The following is a 25045-nucleotide window of genomic DNA, read 5'->3' as shown; positions in this document are numbered from 1 at the left end:
ACAACAGCAAATATCTGAGAATGAGGCTGGGTGCGGTGGCTTGCTCCTGTAATCCCAGCACTTCGTGCGGCTGAGGCAGAAGGATCAGGAATTCAGGACCAACGTGGGCAACACGGCAAAACCCTGTCTCTACGAAAAACTACAAAAAATAGCCAGGTGTGGTGATAGGCACCTGTAGTCCCCGCTACTCGGGAGGCTTAGATGGGAGGATCACTTGAGCCTGGGAAGTTGAGGCTGCAGTGAGCTGTGATCATGCCACTGCACTCCAGCCTGGGCAACACAGTGAGGCCCTGTCTTAAAAAAAAAAAATTAAAAAAAACAAAAAACAAAAAACTGAGGGTAGAGTCAAGACAAATCCTTCTCAGGGAAATACGGACACACTACCCACATCCCTAAATGAGGCCCATCCTAGAGTTTACACAGATCATCAGGCACCCTCATTCCAACTCCACTTAGGCCTCAGGGGTAGGGACCCTACAGACCACTCCAGTGGCCCCAAAATAGTTCGTTTTGGCTGCTGCCAAGATCTGAACATATATTGCTTCTAGACACTTCCGAATCCCAAGTTCCTTCTCCAAGCTTCCATTTTAATTCTTTTGGTTCCTCATCTCTACAAAACAGAGAGAGACATCAGACACAAAAGGTCACATATTGTAATGATTTATGATGATTCTCATACAAGAGAATACTTTTCAGCAGTAAGAAACAAATGTGAGATATACACAACACGGATATATTTCAAAAACATTATGTTGAGTGGAAGAAAAAGACGCCAAAGGATACATGCTGTATAATTCCATTTCTATGAATTCCTAGAACAGGAGAAACTAATTTACCATGTCAAAAAGATGAGTGGCCCAAGTAGAAAGAATTGAATAGAAAGAGGTGCAAGATAAATGTATTGGGGTGATGGTAATGTTTCATGTGTTAATTACCCAGGCAGTTACCTAGATGTATAAATTCATCAAAACACATACAACTGTGCATCTAAAATCTGTGCATTTTATTTTATATAAATTATACCTCAACTAAAAATTAATATACAACAAAACTAGTAAGGACAGTTTCTTTCTTTTTTTTCCTGCTTCTTTGTTTTGATTTTGGTTTTTGGTTTTTTAATCGTTGTTGTTGTTCCATCTGTTCAGCTAATAAGATTTAGTCAGCATCAAGAAGTGGAGAGTTGGCTTATGTTTTCACATCCTGTTTTTTGGTCACCTCCCTCCATCATCATACTTTAATGACCTCGTCAAGGTCCCTTCATTCATTTTGGCTCTCCCCAAGGCGTTCTTCACATAGTCACCAGGGTAATGTCATTATTCCTTTAAAAATGTTGCACTATTCCTTGGCCTGGCACGGTGGCTCTCGCCTGTAATCCCAGCACTTTGGGAGGCCGAGGTGGATGGATCACAAGGTCAGGAGATCGAGACCATCCTGGTTAACGGTGAAACCACATCTCTACTAAAAATACAAAAAATTAGCCAGGTGTGGTGACAGGCGCCTGTAATCCCAACTACTCAGAAGGCTGAGGCAGGAGAATGGCATGAACCCGGGAGGTGGAGCTTGCAGTAAACCGAGATCACACCACTGTACTCCAGCCTGGGCGACAGAGCTAGACTCCATCTCAAAAAAAAAATGTTGCACTAGTCCTCTGCTTAAAATCCTTCAATGAATAAGTTTTGAAGATCTACTGTACGTCATGGTGACTACAGGTTTTGTGAGGTTTTTTTTGTCTCAAAGAAAAAACCACATCATATGTTGTACCCCATAAATATATACAACTAAAAAATACTTTCATGGCCATTTTTCATCATTCAGGAAAAAAAATATGCCCACACAAAAAGCTTGTATGTAAATGTTCACAGCAGCATTATTCACAATAGCCAAAAGGTAGAAACAACCCAAATGTCCATCAATAGATGAATGGATATATAAAATGTGTATATCCATACAACAGACTATTATTCAACCATAAAAAAGGAATGAACTACTGATACATGTCACAACATGGATGAATCTTGAATACATTAAGTGAAAGAAGCCAACAACGAAAGGTCACATATTCTATGAGGCTATTTACATGAAGTATCTAAAATAGGCAAATCTAGAGTCAGAAAGTAGATTCACGGTTGCCAGGAGCTGAGGTGTTGGGGAGCAGACAGTGAATGCTGACAGGTGTGTGGTTTCTTTCTGGCGTGCTGAAAATGTTCTGGAATTAGATAATGCTGATGATTGCACAACTTTGTAAACATACTAAAAACTACTGAATTGTTTTTCAAGGGTGAATTTCATGATATGTGAATTACATCTCAATTTTTTTAAAACAAAAAGAAAAGCGTCCAGGCAGTTTGTCTGTCTCTACACTCTTCCAGCACAGCCTAGTCAATAAATGGACTCTAGAGTCCAACTTCCCAAACTTCAATCCCGGCTCCTCCGGTTAAGGGCGTGTGACCTGAGCAAGCTACTCAAATTCCCCATGCTTCAATGTCCTGTCTGTAAGGTAGAGATAAGAGCACCTACCTTGGAAGGTTACTGGGAGCACTAAGTGCCTGGGCCACAAGGGGCGCTCTTATGGTTCCAAAATATAGAGTCCTTTAGAGCAAGTAACCTCATGAGAAACCACATCATCCCTAGTGGGCAAAAATCAATCTTGGCAGGGAGTGGGGAGGTGGAAAAAATCTTAAGACACTACAACAATTTGTGGCCCTCCAAGGCTCAACCCTACACCACAACCTTTTTTTTTTTTTTTTTTTTTTTTTTTTGAGACAGGGTCTCACTTTATCACCCAGGCTGGAGTGGTGCAATCATGACTCATTGCAGCCTCGACTTCCTGGGCTCCAGCAATCCTCCCACCTTAGCCCACGGAGTAGCTGGGACGAGAGGCATGCACCACTATGACCAGCTAATTTTTGTAATTTTTGTAGAGACGGGATCTCGCTACGTTGCCCAGGCTGGTCTCGAACTCCTGAGCTCAAGCGATCCTCCTGCCTCAACCTCCCAAAGTGCTGGGATTATAGGTGTGAGCCACTGTGTCCGGCCCCCCACAACAAAATCTTATTCCTTAGTAGCTCATTTCTCTTCTTACAGTGAACTTGAATCTAATTATTCTCCTTGGAAAAACAATCATGAAAAAAAAACCAACTTGAGAAACATGGCCTTGGAGGGAAAAATAATAAATGCAGGCGTTTATGGCCAACTCACTAACCCGTGTAGAATATTTGGGCAAAGAGAAACTCCAGAATTTTCATTTAGCTCTACTTGTAGCTTTCCCTCCACTTTACTACCTACTTCTCCCACCTCCTCCTCCCCGATACACAGCCAAGGGAAACAGAATTCACCTGGCGGGTCAGGCCCACCCAGCATTTCAGCAGAATTCTACATTTCAGAAATGTCATCTTTGATTCAGGACAGAGAGTCCGTTGATTTCATCTTTGGGAATGGGGGAAAGGATGTCAGTTCAGGAAGATGAGAAGATAAACTAACACCGCGGCAGGGCGGACTTTTGGGATGAGGGTGCACGGGAAACATGGAAAAGAACAGGGCAACCTCCCACAGGAAACTAAAGGCATCATTGTCCTCACAGCAATCAGAAGAGGAGGAGAACCGCTCAGCCAATGGAGACTCAACCCGGAATTTAGCTCTAAAAACATTGATTTAGTCCCCTGCGGCAGCAGGCACTGGCAATGTAAAAGGAGCCAATAATGAAATTCCCACACGCCTCTAAGGAGGAACGAGGCAGGAGATAAACAAAAGAAGAGGAAGGACCGGAAGAGGCCAAAGAACAATACATCCACACATCCTGGATCAAGTTTCTCCACTCTGCCAACTGTTTCCTCAACTAAGTGCATTTCCTTTTTCTAGGAGCGGGGTCCATGAGCCACGGACCATGCAAATGCCTTCAAGCAGCGCTGGGTGCTCCGATCAAAGCAGAGCCGCACTGTCACTGATACGTCGCCCAGGGTGTTTGCCTTTCAGTGAATAAAGGCAAACAGGACACTTCAAATTTGCACTTTGAGATGGAAACAAAGGCATGGAAAAGAAAAGGGAAGTCAAGCAAAAGGCTTACTCCCAAAGATCAAAGCTAAGGAAGCCCTGGCTGTCCATAAACAAAGGAGTTTCCTCTTATAATAGCAGCCAGCAGAAATCTGTTAAGTAACTAAAGCTCTTGACTTGATGTTACCATGTATGGCAGCACGCAAGGCATATCTTCTCTGCTCAATTTAAAACTCACATCCAGGATGGGCGCGGTGGCTCACGCCTGTAATCCCAGCACTCTGGGAGGCCTAGGCAGGTGGATCACAAGGTCAGGTGATCGAGACCATCCTGGCTAACACAGTGAAACCCCGTCTCTACTAAAAAACACAAAAAATTAGCTAGGCGCGCTACTCGGGAGGCTGAGGCTGGAGAACGGCGTGAACCCGGGAGGTGGAGCTTGCAAAACCGAGATTGCGCCACGGCACTCCAGCACTCTGGAGTGGGCAATAGAGCGAGACTCCATCTCAAAAAAAAACAAAAAAAAACTCACATCCAAGAAGCAGCCTGGGAGTGACAGACCCCAGGTTAAACTAGCACAGGTGGCCCTGCCCAACAGGGGGCATTGGCAGGCAGTGGCTCTGCAGCCAGTGGGGAACAGAAATCTCAACAACCCACTGGTACGCAGAGTCAGATCACGGATGCTGCTAATTTTTCTGACTCTTGTTTCTCCTCTTCCAAATCATCTTAATTCAATGTGAAATTGTTAAAAAGTTCTAGTAACAAATTGGATGGAGGAGGGCTGGACATGCAGAGGAAGAGAATTTGAAAATACAGGGCTGGGCACAGTGGCTCACACCCATAATCCCAGCACTTTGGGAGGCCGAGATGGGTGGATCACAAGGTCAGGAGTCTGAAACCAGCCTGGCTGGCATGGTGAAACCCTGTCTCTACTAAAAATACAAAAATTAGCCGGGCATGGTGGCGCACGTCTGTAGTCCCAGCTACTCGGGAGGCTGAGGCAGGAGAATCACTTGAATCCCGGAGGCGGAGGTTGTGGTGAGCCAAGACCCCGCACCACTGCACTCCAGCCTGGGTGACAGAGCGAGACTCCGTCTCAAAAAAAAAAAGAAAAATGAAAAATGAAAATACAAGACTAAAGGGAAGAGGTTATTTTTAACTTCTGGCTATCCTTGCTGTCTTTTGTGTTTGGAAACAGAGAGGATAAAGGAGAGCTACAAAATTGACTTTCACTTGATATTATGCAAAAAGACAGGCCAGGTGCGGTGGCTAATGCCTGTAATCCCAGCACTTTGGGAGGCCACGGCAGGAAGGATCACTTAAGCTCAGGAGTTCAAGACCAGCCTGGGCAACAAGGCAAAACCCCATCTCTACTAAAAACAAAAGACTAGCTGGGTGTGGTGGCACGCACCTGTATTCCCAGCTACTTGGGAGGCTTAGGTGGGAGGATGGATTGAGCCCAGGAAGTAAAGGCTGCAGTGAGCCTTGATCATGCCACTGCACTCCAGCCCGGATGACAGAATAAGACCCTGTCTCAAAATTTAAAAAGACAATACACCCTATGGCACTTTTAAGAGAAGGGTAATGGAAAATCAAGTAACAGTGTAAGAGTTATCACAAAGTCACAGCAAGCAGGAGCTGAAATGGTCAACTGACCCAGGTGGAGCTGAAAAGAGGAATTGCGAAACCATGACTGACCAGATGCTCAGGGAAAAGGCGGGTGTCACTGTTTAAATATTCTGAATAAGAGAGAAAATAATACAAATATTATGAGAATAAATACCCTTGCTGCCACACAGAAGAGTGTTATTATTGTGTTCTGTAGATGTCCGATACGCTGCCGAGGCCCGCTAAGGTGTGCTGCATTTACATCCACAGTTACCTCCCACCTCATCCCTCCATTCCACTGATGTAAGCTGAGGAAGAAGAGGAGTTTTAAGAGGTATCCCAAGTGGTTTAGTTATCCACTGATGTGTAACAAACTACCGCAAAATTCAGTGGCTTAAAACTAATCATTTATTTTGCTCACGAATCTCAATTTGGACAGGACTGGGCAGGAACAGCTTAACTCTGCTCCATGTGGCATCAGGTAGAGTGACTCAACCAGGGCTGGATGACCTACTTTCAAGATGCCTCTGTCTCTGAGCTGGAGCTGCCTGTCAGCTGGAAGCTCCACCAGGGCTGTCCATAAAGAGCCACATATCCTTCTCCTTCATGTGGATCTCGCCACACGGCAGCTTGAGCTTCCTCACAGTATGGGAGCTGGACTCCCAGATGGCATGTTCCAAGAGCCCAGATGGAGGCTCCAAGGTTTCTTATGATCTAGCCTGAGAATTCTCAGAATGTCACTTCCATCATATGCCAATGGACACACAAATAACTAAGGTCAGTTCAGATTCAAGGGAGGGGGAAGTGACTCCACCTCTCAATAGGAGGAAAGAATTTGCAGCTATCTTCAATGTACTGCAACAAGTTTCTGCCAGCAATTAGTCTTCCCCTTCTGCATGAGAATGACATGTCCCTAAATGGGCATGCTCCTTTGGCCCAAGACTCTGCACAAGAGAGATGTAGAGAGCAGAGAGCTCAAAACAGAGTCACAGTTGGAAACAGCAACAGCGAACCTGCTGAGCATACGAGTAACATACCCAAGAAACTAGGATTCGGGGTTAGAAGCCGCTGGGATTCTAAGCTTATCTGTTACTCAAGCAATCTGATTAATGCAATGTGTGAAACTGTATTCCTGACAACAGCCCTCTAAGTCCTTCCTGCTACATTCCCCATCTCCACAAGTGACCCACCACCCAACCACAGGCCATCACCTCCTAACCAATATGGACATCTGTCTCTATCTCAGTGTTCCTACTCCCAGCACTCATCAAGCCCGTTATCTTTTGGATTGGCCTACAATCTGTTCCAGGTTTGCTCCCCTCCCATCCCTTCTGCAATCTGCCTGAATTGTGACCTTCCTAAAGCACAAATCTGATCATTCTGCTTTAAAAAATAAAAATAAAAAAAAAAACTGGTTTTAGCCTACTGTCCTTGGGATCAAGTCCAAATTCCTGGTTAACACATATAAGCCTTGTTCGATTTGTGTATTACGTCCATTTGCCATCCAATTTGTGAGTATATTCAATTCTGCTACATAGAAAACAAGAAAAACAAATAGAATGGATGAAACTCATAGTGAGTCAAAAGCTTGTAAGACACGCTCAAAACAGACAAAATAAGTGGAACATACATGTGTTAAACACAGATAAAAAGGACAAAACCAAAGAGTGTTAGTCCTAGGCAGAAAGTCACGGGAGAACCAATCTTTTTTTTTTTTTTTTTTTAGAGAGAGACAGGGTCTTACAGCTGTGTCACCCAGCCTAGAGTTCAATAGTGCAATCAGGGCTCACTGCAGTCTCAACCTCCTGGGCTCAAGCAATCCTCTCACCTCAGCCTCCCAAGTAGATGGGATCAAAGGCATACGTTATCATGCCTGGCTACTTCTTTTTTTTTAATTTCTTGTGGAGACAGCATCTTGCTGTGCTGCCCAGGCTGACCAGGGCCAATCTTATCAAATCTTAAATATCAGTAAGACACAAACTATGCCACTTTACAGTTATGTCATCCTTAATTTGGCCACCCATTTTGACCCCATTTATATACTGTCTAGAAACACAGATTAAAAAACACACACAGCATCTCAGCAGGTCTCTGGTAAGCCACAGCTACTGCAGACGTATATATCCAAGTCTCTCTAACAAAGCAACTGTGTGCTGGCTACAGGCACCTTCTACCTTCTGGGCCCTTGTGTAACTTCAGCTCTAGTCCTTGTACTGACACCATTGGCAGGGAAGGCTGATGCAGCAGAGGGAGATAGGACTCCATGTATGAACATCACATGGCCCAGGATTCAGACTGTGCTCCTTCCATTCCATAGGCACCTGATCCTAAGTGTTAACTGATCCCAGATCTCTCCCCCTATTTCTTGCTGCATGTTTTGAATTGATGTAATAAACAACGTGATTCAAGCATCTTAACTCAGCCTATGAGCCTCTCTATTCTGTGACTGCTGGAATAGCCTGCTTGGCCATGTTCTTGGAAGCGACCACTGCATCAAGGTAATTTCCCATACAACATTCCACCCCCTGCTTTCCCCTCTGGTCTTATCTAGGGCCATTCCCCGACTCAGGTGAATGCAGACTCCAAATGTACTGAGCTGTGTGCAGTGGCCAGGTGCAAATGCTTTCTGTACATCTGTACATGCTGTTCTACCTGAAAAGTCCTTTCCTCCTTTCACCTGATTCCTATTTTCACCTTAAACCTCAGACATCACCTGCCCTGGAAAGTCCTTCCTGACCTCATCCAATCTAGGTAGGTCCCCCGATAATCCCTATCCATGCCTTCTATAGTACTTAACATGGTGACCTTTAATTGTTCATTTACTTAGCTCTCTGCTCCCCCATACTGTGAGTTCCTTACAAACAGGGAATGTCATCTCTGAAGGAATCTTTCCTCTCCATGTGACTCATGCCTCCAGCCCTACCGAGCACACAATCTGGCATATAATAGACAATCAATAAACCTTCAATGAATGCCTTGATCGAGTACAAGGAACATAAGCAAATTTCCTGTGGAAAAAAAGAATTGTATTAAGTTCTTTGGGTCAACAATTCTTACTAAATGTGATTGCTAATGTAAGTGCAGAAAATACTGAAAACTGAGCTGAATCTGCCATCGCTTCTTGGTATTACTGCATCAAGCAAAATAAGTGAAACATAGATGTTCAATAAATATGCTCATAAATGAATAAGTGAAAATATGAATATGTGAATGCTACATTTTTTAAAACTGAATTTTAAGATCCATTTATCTGTTGTTAGGAATCTATAGAATGACCACAGATCAAAGCCATTTGAAATATCCAAAATTTAAAAAGATATTTTAAATATCTTTAAGAGTTGTACAGTCTTAAAAATGTGAAAAAATATAAGATCCCATCAAATTCAAATGTCTTTCTTACATAACATATTTTTCTATTTAATATCTTAGGACCCTGTAAAATTCAAATGGGGCTGTGAAGTTAGGTGAAACATACATGCACAGATTCATAAGAGCCCCCCCAAAATGCAAAATCCCATCAAGCAATCAACCCTAAGGGGAACTGTTGACTTGGTTAGAAGACAGTGAGCTATGAGATCAATCCCTTTTTAAGTTTTGAATCTTAATTTATAAAATGGAGCTCAGGGTAATAGCCAGAGTGGTCAACATGAATGGTTCTGGACGTCTCTAGCTCCTGGTTGCAAGACCCAGGACTGTGGCAGTCCTCCTCATTGGGAAGGCATTCTTCTACCCTAGAAAATTAAGAATTAAGTAACCACAGCCGGGCACGGTGGCTCACGCCTGTAATCCCAGCACTTTGGGAGGCCGAGGCGGGCAGATCATGAGGTCAGGAGAGCAAGACCATCCTGACCAACATGGGTAAACTCCGTCTCTACTAAAAATACAAAAATTAGCTGGTCATGGTGGCGTGTGCCTGTAATTCCAGCTACTCGGGAGGCTGAGGCAGGAGACTGGCTTGAACCAGGAAGTCAGAGGTTGCAGTGAGCCAAGATCACACCACTGCTCTCCAGCCTGGCGACAGAGAGACTCCATCTAAAAAAAAAAAGAAAGAAAAAAGAAAAAAAAAAGAACTAAGTAACTACCATTCAGCAAGGTCTTAATTAAACCTTCCTTGGAAAGTCAGTACTGAGATAGCTGTGGCAGAGATGCTAATTATCTCCCAAAATCTAGCCTTTCTTTCTCCCTTACAGGAACAAACTCCCGGTTTCTGCTGAATCCATGACTGTCCAGCTAGGGAATGCATTTCTCAGCCCACCCTACACCTAAGTGACCAAGGGAGCTATGTGACTAAGTTCTGGACAATGGAATGGGAGCAGAAGTCACCATGTGAAATTTCTGGATCACAAATGTATGTTTTTAATTTATTGATTTTTTAGAGATGAGGTTTTACTCTAGTACAGTGGCAATCAAAGCTCACAGCAACCTCAAACTTCTGGTCTCCAGTGATCCTCCCACCCCAGCCTCTTAAGTAGCTGGGACTACAGGTAGGAGCCACCACGCCCAGAAAGATTACAGTTTTAAAGAGGAAACTGGTTGTCTTCCAACCTTCTCTCTTCCCCCATTCTGAAGGCTAGAATGTGGATGAAGCTGACGGTGATGGAGTAGCAGGGGAGCCAGACTCTAGCAAGAGAGAACCACTACCTAGGATAGAGGAGGGAAGATGGGAAAAAGAACCAAGGAAGAAGATGAGGAAAAAAATGGGTCCCTGGATGGACTTCCAAAGCAAACCACTGCCCAGAGAGAGAAATTTAACTTCTAGCTTGTTTGAGCCCCTGTAGCTCTGGGTCCCATTTTTATACAGCTTAGCCTATATCCTATATAATATAGTAACTATGTTCCTTAAGATGCGGTACATCTTTTAGCTCCATAAAGACATATAATTAACAATTTAGGAAATTAAAAGCACAGCAGTCATATTTTATGTTAAAAAGGAGCCTGTACATATTCGACATTTTATGTAATTGCAATATTTTGGAAAGTCTGGCCTTGGCTTTAAATTGAAATCTTGTTAAATTTATATATATTAGAATATATAAGAAAACTTCAAGCTTACCGTATTTGTAAATTTAGTACAGTCATACACCACATAATGTCTCGCCCAACGATGAACCACATATATGATGGCTATCCCATAAGATTACAACGAAGGTAAAAAAAATTCCTATGGTCTAATGATATTGTAGTACAGCACAGTACTCACGTATTTCTGGTGATGCTGGTGTACACAAACCTAGTGGGCTGCTGGTCATATAAAAGTATAGCACAGACAAGGCCGGGCACGGTGGCTCATACCTGTAATCCCAGCACTTTGGGAGGCCGAGGCAGGTAGATCCCTTGAGGTCAAGAGATCGAGACCATCCTAACTAACCTGGTGAAACCCCGCCTAATACAAAAATTAGCTGGGTATGGTGGCGCGCGCCTGCAGTCCCAGCTACTAGGGAGGCTGAGGCAGGAGAATTGCTTGAACCCAGGAGGCAGAGGTTGCAGTGAGCTGAGATCACACTACTGCACTCCAGCCTGGCGACAAAGCAAGATTCTGCCTCTAAAATAAAATAAAATAAAATAAAATGTATAGCACAGACAATTACATACAGCACACAGTACCTGATAATAAACAACTGTTACTGGTTTATGTGTTTGCTACGTTTTCTATTATTTTAGAGTGGACTCCTTCTACTTATTAAAAAAAAACGGCTGGGTGTGGTGGCTCATGCCTGTAATCCCAGCACTTTGGGAGGCCAAGGCAGGTGGATCACTTGAGGTCAGGGGTTTGAGATCAGTCTGACCAACATGTGAAACCTCATCTCTGCTAAAAATACAAAAATTAGCCAGGTGCAGTGGCCGGCACCTGTAATCCCAGCTACTTGGGAGGCTGAGGCAGAATTGCTGGAACCTGGGGGCCAGAGGTTGCAGTGAGCCAAGATCACACTTGAACTCTAGCCTGGACAACAGAGTGAGATTCTGTCTCAAAAAAAAACAACAACAAAACAGTAACAGCCTGAGGCAGGTCCTTCAGGAACTACTCAGGAGGAAGGCACTGTTATCACAGGAGTTCACCATTCCATGCACGTTACTGCCCATGAAGACCTTCTCGGAGGACACGTGTGCAGTTAAAGTCAGTGATACTGATGATCCTGATCCTGGGTAGCCTAGGCTAATGTGTGTGTTTGTGTGTTAGTTTTTAACAAAAAAAGTTTACAAAATAAGAAACAGGCTGGGCGTGGTGACTCACGTCTATAATCCCAGTGCTTGGGGGATGCTGAGGTGGGAGGACTGCTTGAAGCCAGGAGTTGGAGATCAGCCTAGGAAACATAGCAATTTGTATGTTCACAAATTTGTAGAGATAAATAAATAAAAATAAGAACAAAATTTTAAAAACACATTTTTTAAAAAAATATAAAATCTTAGAAAAAAGCTTTTAGAATAAGGATATAAAAATATTTTTTACAGCTGTACAATGTGTTTGTGTTTTAAGCTGTGTTTTTTTTTTTCTTTTTTTTTTGACGCGGAGTCTTGCTCTGTGCCCCAGGCTGGAGTGCAGTGGCGCGATCTCGGCTCACTGCAAGCTCCGCTCCCCCGGGTTCACGCCATTCTCCTGCCTCAGCCTCCCGAGTAGCTGGGACTACAGGCGCCCGCCACCTCGCCCAGCTAATTTTCTTGTATTTTTAGTAGAGACGGGGTTTCACCGTGTTAGCCAGGATGGTCTCGATCTTTAAACAATCAAGTTTATAAAGTAAAAATGTGATAGTAAGCTAAGATTAATTTATTATCAAAGAAGAAGGCTGTTATAAATTCAGCGTAGCCTAAGTGTACAGTGTTTTTTAAGTCTGAAGTAGTGACTGTTGTGTCCTACACGTTCACATTCACACGCCACTCACTCACGGACTCCCTGAGCCACTTTCAGTCCTATAAGCTCCATTCATGGCAAGTGCCCTAGACAGGTGTACTGTTATCTTTTATACTGTATCTTTACTGTGACTTTTCTATGTTTAGATACACAAATACTTACCACTGTGTTACAGCTATGTACAGTATCCAGTGCAGTAACATGCTGTACAGGTTTACAGCTTAGGAGCAATAGGCTACCCCATAAATCCCAGGTGTGAAGTAGGCTACAGCATCTAGATTTGTGTAAGTACACTCTATGATGTTTGCATGATAAAATCACCTGAGGATGCATTTCTCACAATGTGTATCTGTCATGAAGCAACACATAACTATAATGTATAAGAGTTATATAGCTGGGCGCGGTGGCTCAAGCCTGTAATCCCAGCACTTTGGGAGGCCGAGACGGGCGGATCACGAGGTCAGGAGATCGAGACCATCCTGGCTAACACGGTGAAACCCCGTCTCTACTAAAAAAAAAAAAAAATACAAAAAACTAGCCGGGCGAGGTGGCGGGCGCCTGTAGTCCCAGCTACTTGGGAGGCTGAGGCAGGAGAACGGCGTAAACCTGGGAGGCGGAGCTTGCAGTGAGCTGAGATCCGGCCACTGCACTCCAGCCTGGGCAACAGAGCGAGACTCCGTCTCAAAAAAAAAAAAAAAAGAGTTATATAAGTGTTCAAAAACGTGGTGTCTGTTAATCCAGACAACTTAAAAATCTAAAAAGAAACTGGGAGGAGGGGTGGGGGGACCCATGAGGAAGGAGCAGGAGCAAGTAGATGGACTCGGGGTGGGGAGGCACTTGTAGTTCTAGCGGTGAGTTCATGGGTATTTATTACATTATTTCAAATCCACAGGTGAATGAGAGCCATGCATAAGCCAATGATGAGAGTACATTTGGAACAAGGAGTATGGTTAACCCAATTCTGTGCACCTAGAGTCCTAAAATGAAATGAAATCTTTCAAGACATTTGAGTTTGTAGGCTGGGCGCGGTGGCTCACACCTGTAATCCCAGCACTTTGGGAGGCTGAGGTGGGTGGATCACGAGGTCAGGAGATCGAGACTATCCTGGCTAACAAGATGAAAATCCGTCTCTACTAAACATACAAAAAAAATTAGCTGGGCATGGTGGCAGGCACCTGTAGTCCCAGCTATTCGGGAGGCTGAGGCAAAAGAATGGCATGAACCCAGGAGGCGGGGCTTGTAATGAGCCGAGATCGTGCCACTGCACTCTAGCCTGGGCAACAGAGCAAGACTCCATCTCATAAATAAATAAATAAATAAATGTCCAAGGAGCTGGGAGTGGTGGCTCAAGGCTGTAATCCCAGCACTTTGGGAGGCCAAGGCGGGTGGATCACCTGAGGTCAGGAGTTCAAGACCACCCTGGCTAACATGGTAAAACCCCATCTCTACTAAAAATACAAAAAATTAGCCAGGCGTGGTAGCAGGCGCCTGTAATTCCAGCTACATGGGAGGCTGAGGCAGGAGAATCGCTTGAACCTAGGAGGCAGAGGTTGCAGTGAGCCAAGATTGCACCACTGCAATCCAGCCTGGGCAACACAGCCAGACTTCGCCTCAAAAAAAAGGCCAAGGAATTAGTTACTGATAGAATCTGGAAGTTTGTGCTCTCTAAATCTCATGCTGAAAGGTAATCCCCAATGGTTGAGGTGGAGCCTGGTGGGAGGTGTTTGCATCACGGGAGCAGATTCCTCATGAATAGTGTGGTGCTGTCCTCCCCACAGTGAGCGAGTTCTCACAAGACCTGATTGTTTAAAAGTGTGTGGCACCTCCCCCAGCTCAGTTCACTCTCATTTCCATTCTCGCCATGTGACACACCTGCACCTCTGTTGCTTTCTGCCGTGACTGTAAGTTCCTCAAGGCCCTCACCAGAAGCACATGCTGGCACCACACTTCCTGTATGGCTTGCAGACCCTCTTCTTTATAAATTATCCAGCTCCAGGTACTTCTTTATAGCAATGCAAGAACCGTCTAATACAGTTACCACATGACAAGGACTCTTCGTAGTTCAAAAAGAAAAGCCAGATATCAGCAATTTCATATGATTTGACCTACTTGATTATTTAGTTTATATTCTCAATAAATTGAAAATCATTTTAAAAATAAAAATGAAGTTTATGAATCATCTTTTCTGCATATGAAAATTAGTCCTGAGTTGGCCGAGCATGGTGGCTCACACCTGTAATTCCAGTATTTTGGGAGGCCAAGGCGGGCAGATCATGAGGTCAGGAGATCAAGACCATCCTGGCTAACACGGTGAAACTCCATCTCTACTAAAAATATAAAAAATGAGCCAGGCATGGTGGCAGGTGCCTGTAGTCCCAGCTACTCAGGAGGCTGAGGCAGGAGAATGGCGTGAACCTGGTAGGCAGAGTTTACAGTGAGCCGAGATCACACCTCTGCACTTCAGTCTGGGTGACTGAGCAAGACTCCGTCCCAAAAAAAAAAAGAAAATCAGCCCCAAGTTCACCAAAGCCGTCACATCAACAGCTGGTCTCCTACCAAACATGAGACACAAGTACTGTTTGATTGGACCCAGGTTAATAAAAGCTTTATTTTGGAATCTCAATGATCTAGATCTCTTTAAAACCATTAATTCGTTCCTCTAGTTACTAGAAAGGGCAGAAGCATTGGTTAAAATCTTATCTGTCACTTAGCAGCTGGTTAAAACCTTGTCTAGGCCAGTAATCCTAGCACTTTGGGAAGCCGAGGAAGGCAGATTGCCTGAGCTCAGGAGTTCGAGACGAGCCTGAGAAACACGGTGAAACCCGGTCTCTGCTAAAACACAAACAATTAGCCGGGTGTGGCAGCATGCACCTATAGTCCCAGCTACTTGGGAGGGTGAGGCAGGAGAATTGCTTGAACCCGGGAGGTAGAGGTTGCAGTGAGCTGAGATCGCACCACTGCACTCCAGCCTGGGCAACACAGCGAGACTCCATCTCCAAAAAAAAAAAAAGAAAGAAAGAAAAGAAAGAAAACCTTGTCTATCACTTAGCAATGATATTCCTATCACTTTAGGAATGTCATTTAATCTTATAACCTAAGTTTTCTTATATTCAAAATGGCAATAATAATAATAAAACTCTGTAAAGCCGTAAGTATTAGTGATGGCAGCAGCAGCCAGTCTGGAGCAGGGCAGGCGTGGCCAGGGATACGCGCTCTGTGGAACCAAGGGAAGCTGGGAGCAGGCAGGAGCCCTTCCCGGTTCTGAGTTGGCGGGGCGGGAGCTCAGTGCTCCTAGGCATAGCTGCAGCCTCCCAGCCACTGCTGTGGACCTGGGCATCCCTGTGCTCTCAGGGGCCCCAGAAGCCCCTCTTCCCCACAGGCTTATAAGTGCTTGATTCCGCTTCCTGGCCTCTCCCTGCTCCCTGTGCCCGCTCTGATTCTGGAGCAAAATTGACGCTGAGCCTGGGCGCTGTCCCAACCCGGCCAGGTGAGTGCCGCTCAGGATGGCGCTGACACACCAGCCCCCTCCCACCTCAGCCCCCTCTAGACTTTGGGAGCCACTCTGGACTAATCCTTTTGACTACGAGGGTGGGAGGGAGGCCGAGGAGAAGCTGAGGACAGCTGGCTGCAGGCCTGCAGGCACCCCTCAGCACAAACAGCCTGGGCGCCTTGGACGACATGACTGACAGCAGAAGGCAGACAGGCTGATAGGTAGAAAGGGTCGGGTCCCTGGTGATGCCCCACTTTCAAGCCAAGACCAGCCCAAAACCTTGGGGACCTGGCTGTCAGTTCCGGGTGAAGCCTGTGGCCCAGAGTGAGAACGGATGGTGCTTTTTCTGGCCCGCCCATGGCTGCCCATGGACCAATCAGCATGCACTTCCTCCCTCCTGAGCCCATGAAAACCTCAGACCCAACCAGATTCACACAGACACTGGGACTACCAGCTGCAGAAAGGAGCTACCCATTTCAGGTCTCCTGAGAGCTGTTCTGCCACTCAATGAAGCTCCTCTCTGCCTTGCTCACCCTCCAGTTGCTCACCCTCCGCGTACCTCATTCTTCCTGGATGCAGGACAATAACTCAGGACCCACCGAATGGCGGTACTAAAAGCTGTAAGACAAACCAGGGCTGAAACATGTCCCCGTGCTGACTACATTGCAGGCAACAAGAAGGAGAGAAGAACTGTGGCCCTTCAAGAAGCCAAGATCTAGGGGCTCCCCAAGCCAAGGCTGTAAACACCCTCTTTGGGGCTCTTCGGTTCCCAGCATCTCCATGCTTCCAGGTGCCACCATGTTCCCCTTGTCCAGACGCGGGTGCCCTCAGTGAAAGCCTCATTCAGTACACCTGGTCCAGCCCCAGTCTTGCATGGAGCCACCCACCCCCAGACCCTGCACTTGCTCACCTACACACCCCTTGCCACTCTGCACCTGGCTTGCCCCTGGTAGGTATGGGATCTGAGCTGGTAGAATGAGCTGAGTGCAGCCTACCAGGCCAAGTGGGTGGAATAAGCCCAGTGGGCACAAGCAATACTCAGGCAGAAGGCGCCGCTAGCCACAGAAGTTTCTGTCTTGGTGAAGCGACACCCCAAGGATCCCGTGACGTTAGGGGTAATGTTTATAAAATACCTAGCAAGGGCTCAATAAATGGCTTATTATTACCATAAATGTCTACAGGGCTAAACGAAACATTACAAACCTTCGGGAGAGAGCGTACTGTCTTAACACACTGCACTGCTCCAGGCCCGTCTGCCTGATGCTCTGCCCGCTCCAGGGCCCCCACCAGAAAGTCTCTCGCTATCCTATACTATCTGCACCTGCCTCTACTTATTTTGGTTCACCCTGAATTCCAGTCAATTATTTCTTGTTTACTTCCCGCTTTGTCCTCTTCTCTCATCTCAATACAGCATCTTACAGATCATCTTCATGAAATGGGAATCCAGTAAACATGGCTAGCATCAGCAAAATCCCCACTGGATTATCTACATGGCAGGGAACAATGGCGGGTGAGGACCCACAAGTGAGGGGAAGGAAGCTGCAAGGGTGGGTTGGAGTCAGACCTCCATAAGCCTCAGGACATGGACTGCACCTGGAGGGATGACATCCACCAAAAGCTTATGCAACAGTGTCCCAACTGGATGTGCGTCCAGAATGACTAACTCTGGCCATCAAGAGGAATGCCCAAGGAAGGGACATGGGACAGGCTATTTTCACAGCTCACACAAAAGATAATGCACATGAGGATGGAAAGAGGAGCAGTGGAGATGAAGGAGCGGAGCTGACAATTTAGGGAGTGCTGTTAGAACTAGTAACTTCACAGAAGCGAGGAGGAGGTGCGAGGAAAAGCAGCCTGGCGTGTTAATTTGAGATTTTCTCTTTTTTAAGCAGAAGAATACAAACACAACTCATTTTGGACATGTGGCTGAGGTTGAAGTATTTTCAGAATACTCAGGGAAAGACGTTTAGGGCGTAGGTGGTGATATACCCCAGCCACTCAGGTTGATTTAGGAAACAAGATGTTGTAGGAATGGACGAGATGACCTGAGAGAGAGTGCTGCTGAATAAAAATATAACATGAGCCACAAACATAAGCCACACAAGTGGTTTTAACTTTCCTAGCAGTGACCAGGCATGGAGGCTAACATCTTTAATCCAAGTATTTTGGGAGGCCACGGAGGCAGGATCCCTTGAGCTCTGAGTTTGAGGCTACAGTGAGCTATGATGGCCACTGTACTCCAGCCTAGGTGACACAGTAAGACCCTGTCTGAAAAATAGTAAGAACAATAACATTTTCTAGCAGCTGCATTAAAAACATAAAAAGAAACAGGTGAAAATAATTTTCCTAACATAGTTAACCCAAAATATCCAAAGAGAAAGGGGGTCACAAAGGCTAGGAAAGAGCACTCACAAAAAGACAAATTTGAGGCCGGACGTGGTAGCTCATGCCTGTAATCCCAGCACTTTGGGAGGCTGAGGCAGGTGGATCACTTGAGGTCAGGAGTTCAAGACCAGCCTAGCCAACATGGCAAAACCCCGTCTGTACTAAAAATACAAAAATTAGTGGCTCACGCCTGTAATCCCAGCACTTTGGGGGGCCGAGGCGGGCGGATCACAAGGTCAGGAGATCGAGACCACGGTGAAACCATGTCTCTACTAAAAATACAAAAAATTAGCCGGGCGCGGTGGCGGGCGCCTGTAGTCCCAGCTACTCAGGAGGCTGAGGCAGGAGAATGGCGTAAACCCAGGAGGCGGAGCTTGCAGTGAGCCGAGATCGCGCCACTGCACTCCAGCCTGGGCGACAGAGCGAGACTCCGTCTCAAAAAACAAAAACAAAAACAAACAAACAAAAAAAATTAGCCCGGTGCGGTGGCGCACGCCTGTAGTCCTAGCTACGCCGGGGGCTGAGGCATGAGAATCACTTGAACCCAGGAGGTGGAGGTCCCAGTGAGCCGAGATCACACCACTGCACTCCAGCCTGGGTGACAGAGCAAGACACTATCTCAGAAAAAATAATTAAAAATTTAAAAAAAAGCAAATTTGGTTTTGACTAAGACACATCAGTTCCTTATGGGACACAAGTAAACATGGTACTCACAGTTTCTGAGGAAGAGGATGATCTCTGTAAATTCTCACTTTGTACCCAAATGCTCTCCGTCACAAATGCTATGTGTTCTGCTTCAAGTATAAAAGGAGACACAAGAAATAGAGCCCACTTGTTCAAATCTTCAATGGACTGTAGAGAGGGAAAGAAACATGAGATTGTCACTTCACACCACAACTGCCATAAATGTCAACCCCCTCTGAAACACACCCTATCCTATAATTCCAAGTAACATCTAAATAAGCTTATCTGATGCTCCTCTGTCGGCCACAGGAACCCTGTGTTTCTTGTTTAGCTGTGACTATTTATTTAAGCACCTGCAAAAGCCCATCTGTGACTCAGGACAGCTTTAACATCTCTAGACAACTGTTCTCAAGCAATGAATTCTGAAACGGGGCTTATCCCCACCATTCCTCACTGCTTAGCACATAGTAGCTAACTGGGAAGTACATTTAAAGATGAGGAGGCTGGCCAGCACAGTGGCTCACACCTGTAATGCTAGCACTTTGGGAGGCTAAGGTGGGCGGATCGCTTGAGCCCAGGAGTTCAAGACCAGCCTGGCCAACATGGTGAAACCTTATCTCTACAAAAACATACCAAAAAAATGAGTTGGGCATGGGGGCCTGTAGTCCCAGCTACTCAGGAAGCTGAGGTGGGAGGATCACTTGAGCCTGGGAGCCCAAGGTTGCAGTGAGCTGAGATCATGCCACTACACTCCAGCCTTGGGTGACAGAGTGAGACCCTATCTCAAAAAAAAAAAAAAAAAAAGGCGAGGAGGCCTAGAGGTACATACCCACCAACAAAAAGTCCTTACTCACAGAAGCTCAAAGGGCTGTTCCTTCATTCCCTACAGCCATCACAGCACGGGCACAAGGCAGTTTTTCTTTACGCCTTCCTTATAGTGAAATCAACCCTGCTCCTCTCCCTGAGATCTGGGAAGTGTGCAAGTCTCTGGATGCTCACACAGCAGTCAAATCCAGAGAGAAAAGCTATTTCAGGGAAAGGCATTTACCATATGCAGAGATGCAATCAGACATACTTTAATGGAATGTAAACTCCGGTCAGGAGTGATTGTAGTTTTTAAAAAAGATTAGAATCAAGATTGGTTAGCAAATCAGATACACCCAGTTATCTCTTGTTTTCTTTCCTGAAATGTCTCTAAGAAAAATAGCAAATTGATTTTAAAAGGCTTTGACATACAGGGCATAGCCAGAGAAGAAAAAGATGAAATTTAAGCTGGGCACGCAGGGGGCTTTCACCATTCACCCAGAACAAAGGTAACTAGGCAGGCTCCACTGTGCTGCCTATCAGTTCAAATCTGCTTGATAAAAACCTGTTGAACTAAATGAATGAAAATTTAGGGAAGAATTTGTCCCTCCCTCAGTAAACATAATTATCAATATAGTGGTTAAAAAGTATGTCCACTTAGGCCGGGCGCGGTAGCTCACGGCTGTAATCCCAGCACCTTGGAAGGCTGAGGCACCTGAGGTTGGGAATTGGAGACCAACCAACATGAAGAAACCCCATCTCTATTAAAAATACAAAATTAGCCAGGCGTGGTGGTACATGCCTGTAATCCCAGCTACTCGGTAGGCTGAGGCAGGAGAATCGCTTGAGCCCGGGAGGCGGAGGTGCGGTGAGCCGAGATCGCGCCATTGCACACTAACCTGGGCAACAAGAGCAAAACTCCATCTCAAAAAAAAAAAAAAGCATGTCCACTTTATCCAAGCATAGAATGTGTATATTAAACATATATTAAACAGTCAAAAAGCTTGACATTGCCAATTGGTATAAACTATCTTTGGTTAAACCTACCAATTGATTGTAGTGCATTCCATTATAAACATACACATTCAGTATTGATGCATTTGATTTTAAATGTATAACATATGAGAACAGGCCAGGCTTGGTGACTCACACCTGTAATCCCAGCACTTTGGGAGGCCAAGGTGGGCAGATCACCTGAGGTCAGGAGTTCAAAACTAGCCTGGCCATCACTGTGGTGAAACCCTGTCTCTACTAAAAATACAAAAATTAGCCAGGCATGGTGGCTCATGCCTGTAATCCCAGCTGCTCAGGATGCCAAAGGAGGAGAATCACTTGAACTTGGGAGGTGGAGATTGCTGTGAGCCGAGATCGCACCACTGCACTCCAGCCTGGGTGACAGAATGAGATCCATCTCAATATACGGGCGTGAGATTCAGGTGTGTCCTTATTTCAGCCCACGTAGACTGAGGTATCCATCAAAGTAGACCCAAGTAGACTGAGGTATCCACCAAATCATCCACCTGATCATATTTTAAATCTCAAAATAACAGTAGCCAACCACAAATAAATGGTCAAGCTTTCCACCTGCAGACCTTAAACATCGCAGCTGAAACCCAACCACCATTAAATGTTCTATTTCAGGTCAAGCTGCTTTGCTAAACAAGCTAATTTCCTAAGAGGAAAAAGATACGAACTAGAATAGGAACTGTGATTTAAAGGCGAGGGACGCAGAGCATGGCAGTCCCATCTAGTCCAGAAAACTAGGAAATGATGCAGCGATATCTAACCAAATCTGTAGGCAAAGCTTACTGTGCAGAGTGAGAAAGCAGAGTTGCAGAATCCCTGAAAGCACCAGCCACTCCTACTCCGGCCTGCACAGGTAGGCAAGGGCTGAAAACCACTAGTTATGGTTAGTGTAGTTAACAGAAGACCAGCAGAGACATGAAAATATTCAAAACCACAACTGTCCAAGAAAATCAGACATTCCCATCTCAATGTTTTCATGTGTCCAAAATTTCTAATCTGACCTAAATCCCAAAAGTAATTGATCCAATTTGGAAACTACTACAAAAAGCTCACCCCTCAATTTTTTCCCATTTTACTGAGTCATCTTTCTCAATCAGGTTAATTCCCACCGCTCTAAGCCATACATTGTATGTAATGAATGAACTTCTTCCCCTTTTGTCTGGGTAGTGTCAGTTATGCGGAGGTGGTACTAGTTATATGCATAACTAGTACCTTGAGGGACCTGAGAAAACAGTCATTCATATTCAGTGTGTCGTAATACATACATAGTACTAACAAAAAAGAGTATTTTTTATTTGCTAGTGGCACAATTTCATCCCTTATCTAAGCATAGCCTCCAGGCAATGTTCAAACCTTAGGTAAGATTCAATTTCCCACAGGGGTTTTATGGTGTGACACAGCAGAAAACGTCATTTTAAGGCTAAAAGTGAGGCAATATTCCAGAAAGCAGAGGAAAGGGACAAGAAACTGATTAAAAGCAAAACATGTTTAAATACTGAGAACAATGCTCCCGATGTCCATGAAATTTTGTGCAGTACTGCACTGTGAAACCAAGCCCATTTCCAAAAACAGCTGAATGGAAAGATCTATTGTTCCCTTTACAGCAAGGCAGCAGACTTTTTACAGAGATTAATTGACTGGCCCAAGTCACAATGTAGGTGACAGAGTGGGCAGAACACGTAACCACCATCCTAAGTATTGGGTCAAAACAAACAAAGGTTGAGTGTCAACTGAAACTTAAAGGACACAAAGACCATCACTCGGGTGCCCAAGTTGGTGAATAATGCAACTGACAGAAGACGGAGAGGGGAAAGTGCAGTTTTTTGTATTTTGGAGACATCTGACAAAAAGCTGATGACACATGTGGGAGTTTTTTGTTTGAGATCTTTTTTTTTCTTAAGACAGGGTCTTGCTTTGTCACCCAGACTGGAGTGCAATGGCTCAATCATAGCTCACTGTGGCTTCAACCTCCGGGACTCAAGTGAACCTCCCGGGCTCAAGTGACACTCCCGCCTCACCCTCCCTAGTAGTTGGGACTACAGGTGCGTGCCACCACACCGACTTAAGTTTGTTTGTTTGCTTTTTGTAGAGAGGGGTCTAGCTATGTTGCCCAGGCTGGTCTCCGTCTCCTGGGCTCAAAGATATCCTCCCTCCTGGGCCTCCCAAAATGCAGGGATTACAGGCATAAGCCACGGCTCCCGGCCGGCCACAGCTGTCTTTCCTGGTTCACAGTCACCCAAACGCCGGCTCCAAGGGTGGGAAAGGAGGTCGGGGGCGACCCCAGGTGGGCGCTGCTGGCGTCCGGCTGCCAATCCACAGCTTACGTCCTCACAGGTGCGCGCCTAGAGTCACGCGTCCACGCACCGCCCCGCTGACCGGGAAGAGGCGACAGGGTCCGTGGTCCGAGTCCCGCACCTCCGGCCTCTCTCTGGGCCCCGGGGTACCCACCCCTCCCGGGCCGCACAGGCCGCACTAAGGACGCCACCCCGGGGCTCCTGAACTCCCGGGCTCCCGGCGGGGACGAGGCGCAGGGACGGGGGCACTTCCGGCTCGCGGGGCCCGGGTCGCCCGCCCTCCTGGCCCGCCCACCTGGCTGTCGCTGACGCAGAAGACGCGGCCGCCGCGGCTCAGGCACACGCGGGCGCCGGGGGGCTGCGCAGCCGCGCCGCAGAAGGTGAAGGAGCAGCGCGAGGCGCGCAGCCGCCGCACCGTGGCGCGCACGAGCTCAGCCGGCCGGCGACCCCAGCGCGCCCACAGGTACAGGTAGCACAGCGTGATGAGCATGGCCGCGCCGCTGGCAGGGCGAGCCCGCCCTCCCCAGCGCCCGAGGCCCGGCCCCGCCCCGGCCGGAAGGGCCGCGCCACCCTCCCGGGCCGGGCGGCGCGGGGGTGGGGACGGCGGGGGAGGCGGGGGAGGCGGGGACCCGGAGGGTGACGCGGGCAAGTGGAGGCTGCGGCGGGAGGGGCGGGGGAGCGGGGAGGCCGCGCCGGGGTGTGTGATGAGGAGCTTCGGAGGCCGTGCCCAGGGCTGGTGGCGGCGGCGAGGGGCAGCGGCGGGGTGGGGGGGGTGCACCGGGGTCAGTGGCTGCACCCGGGGAGGGGGCTCAGGAGGGGGTGAAGGCCGGGGTGAGGGGCCGCGCCTGGGCTGTGGAGTGGGATGGGTAGGTTGTGGATGCGGGGGAGGGGAGGCTCCAGTGGCTGCCCGACCTGTTTAAGCCAAGTCCAGCCTCCCTTCCTTGGAGGAGTGGGAGGCGGATTGAGGAGGGGGCTCTGCCTATGTTCAAGGCCAACGTTTACTAACCAGCACCACACCCGGAGTCCCAGAGCGCTCACACAGCCGCTACCCAGTCCATTTGGGAAAATAAGGCCGTTTTTATTAAATTGCACTAAGCCTTCATGCAAAAGATTTTAAGGTCAATCACATACATTCACGGGATGCAATAATGTTTTTTAAAATAAGGGCAGGAAACAGAAATCGAAGACAGATAAGCACCAAAAAGGCTGCCTCTAAAAAGGCTGTGCCAGGAAGGCTCGCTATGGTGTTCTTGCTACATTTGGATCACCAGTTTGACTGTAAGCATCCTAACACCAGTGGGAAAAGGAAAACATCACCATGATTTGGTGTTCTTGTCTCCAAGGGAAGCATAATTAGTCCTGACATAGAGGCTTCTTCCATAGAACCTCATTTCTTTAAAAGGCATTATGTAAAAAACGTGTTCTGAACAGCCCTGAAGCACAGCAAACAATTCCATCGAGTGGCTTCCTATTCTGGCCCTCACTGCAAGCAGATGGCAAGATGCAGCAAAAGCAGTCATGTATACCACATCCATGTCTTAATCCAACGATAGTTTTTGTTTGTTTTTGAGACAGAGTCTTACTCTGTCGCCCAGGCTGGAGTGCAGTGGTGCAATCTCGGCTCACTGCAACCTTCGCCTCCTGGGTTCACGCCATTCTCCTGCCTCAGCCTCCCAAGTAGCTGGGATTACAGGCGCCTGCCACCATGCCCGGCTAATGTTTGTATCTCTAGTAGAGAGGGGGTTTCACCATGTTGGCCAGGGGTGGTCTTGAACTCCCGACCTCAGGTGATCCACCCGCCTCTGCCTCCCAAAGTGCTGGGATTATAGGCGTGGGCCACCGCGCCCAGCTAGATTTTTTTTTTAAGAGACAAGGTCTCGTTCTGTCACCCAGGCTGGAATGCAGTGGTATAATCAT

General features: G+C 46.6%; 1 protein-coding gene across 32 annotated transcripts in view; it reads right to left on the bottom strand.

Moving 5' to 3' along the window:
• The window catches only part of HLCS (holocarboxylase synthetase), a 247497-nt gene that overhangs the window by 201113 nt on the left and 21339 nt on the right, over nt 1-25045 (bottom strand). For 11 of the 32 annotated variants that reach the window (XR_012432009.1, XR_012432003.1, XR_012432004.1 and 8 more), the window contains exons 1-2: nt 23424-23653; nt 19035-19172 (exon numbers count right to left, since the gene is read on the bottom strand). Coding sequence is in view for 4 of the 32 variants with exons in the window: in XM_065541382.1 (XP_065397454.1) it covers nt 19035-19172; nt 23424-23618 (333 nt within the window). In the remaining 28 variants the exon portion in view is untranslated. Of the gene's footprint in view, nt 1-11830; nt 11901-19034; nt 19173-23423; nt 23654-25045 lie in introns of those variants that run through there. The other 21 variants (XR_012432005.1, XR_012432007.1, XM_065541385.1 and 18 more) reach the window with 3 other exon arrangements.

The sequence above is a fragment of the Macaca fascicularis genome, chromosome 3, assembly GCF_037993035.2.
Source record: "Macaca fascicularis isolate 582-1 chromosome 3, T2T-MFA8v1.1".
Classification (NCBI taxonomy): Eukaryota; Metazoa; Chordata; class Mammalia; order Primates; family Cercopithecidae; genus Macaca; species Macaca fascicularis.
The sequence above is the reverse complement of the archived record's forward strand: the minus strand, read 5'-3'. Positions and strand labels throughout refer to the sequence as shown.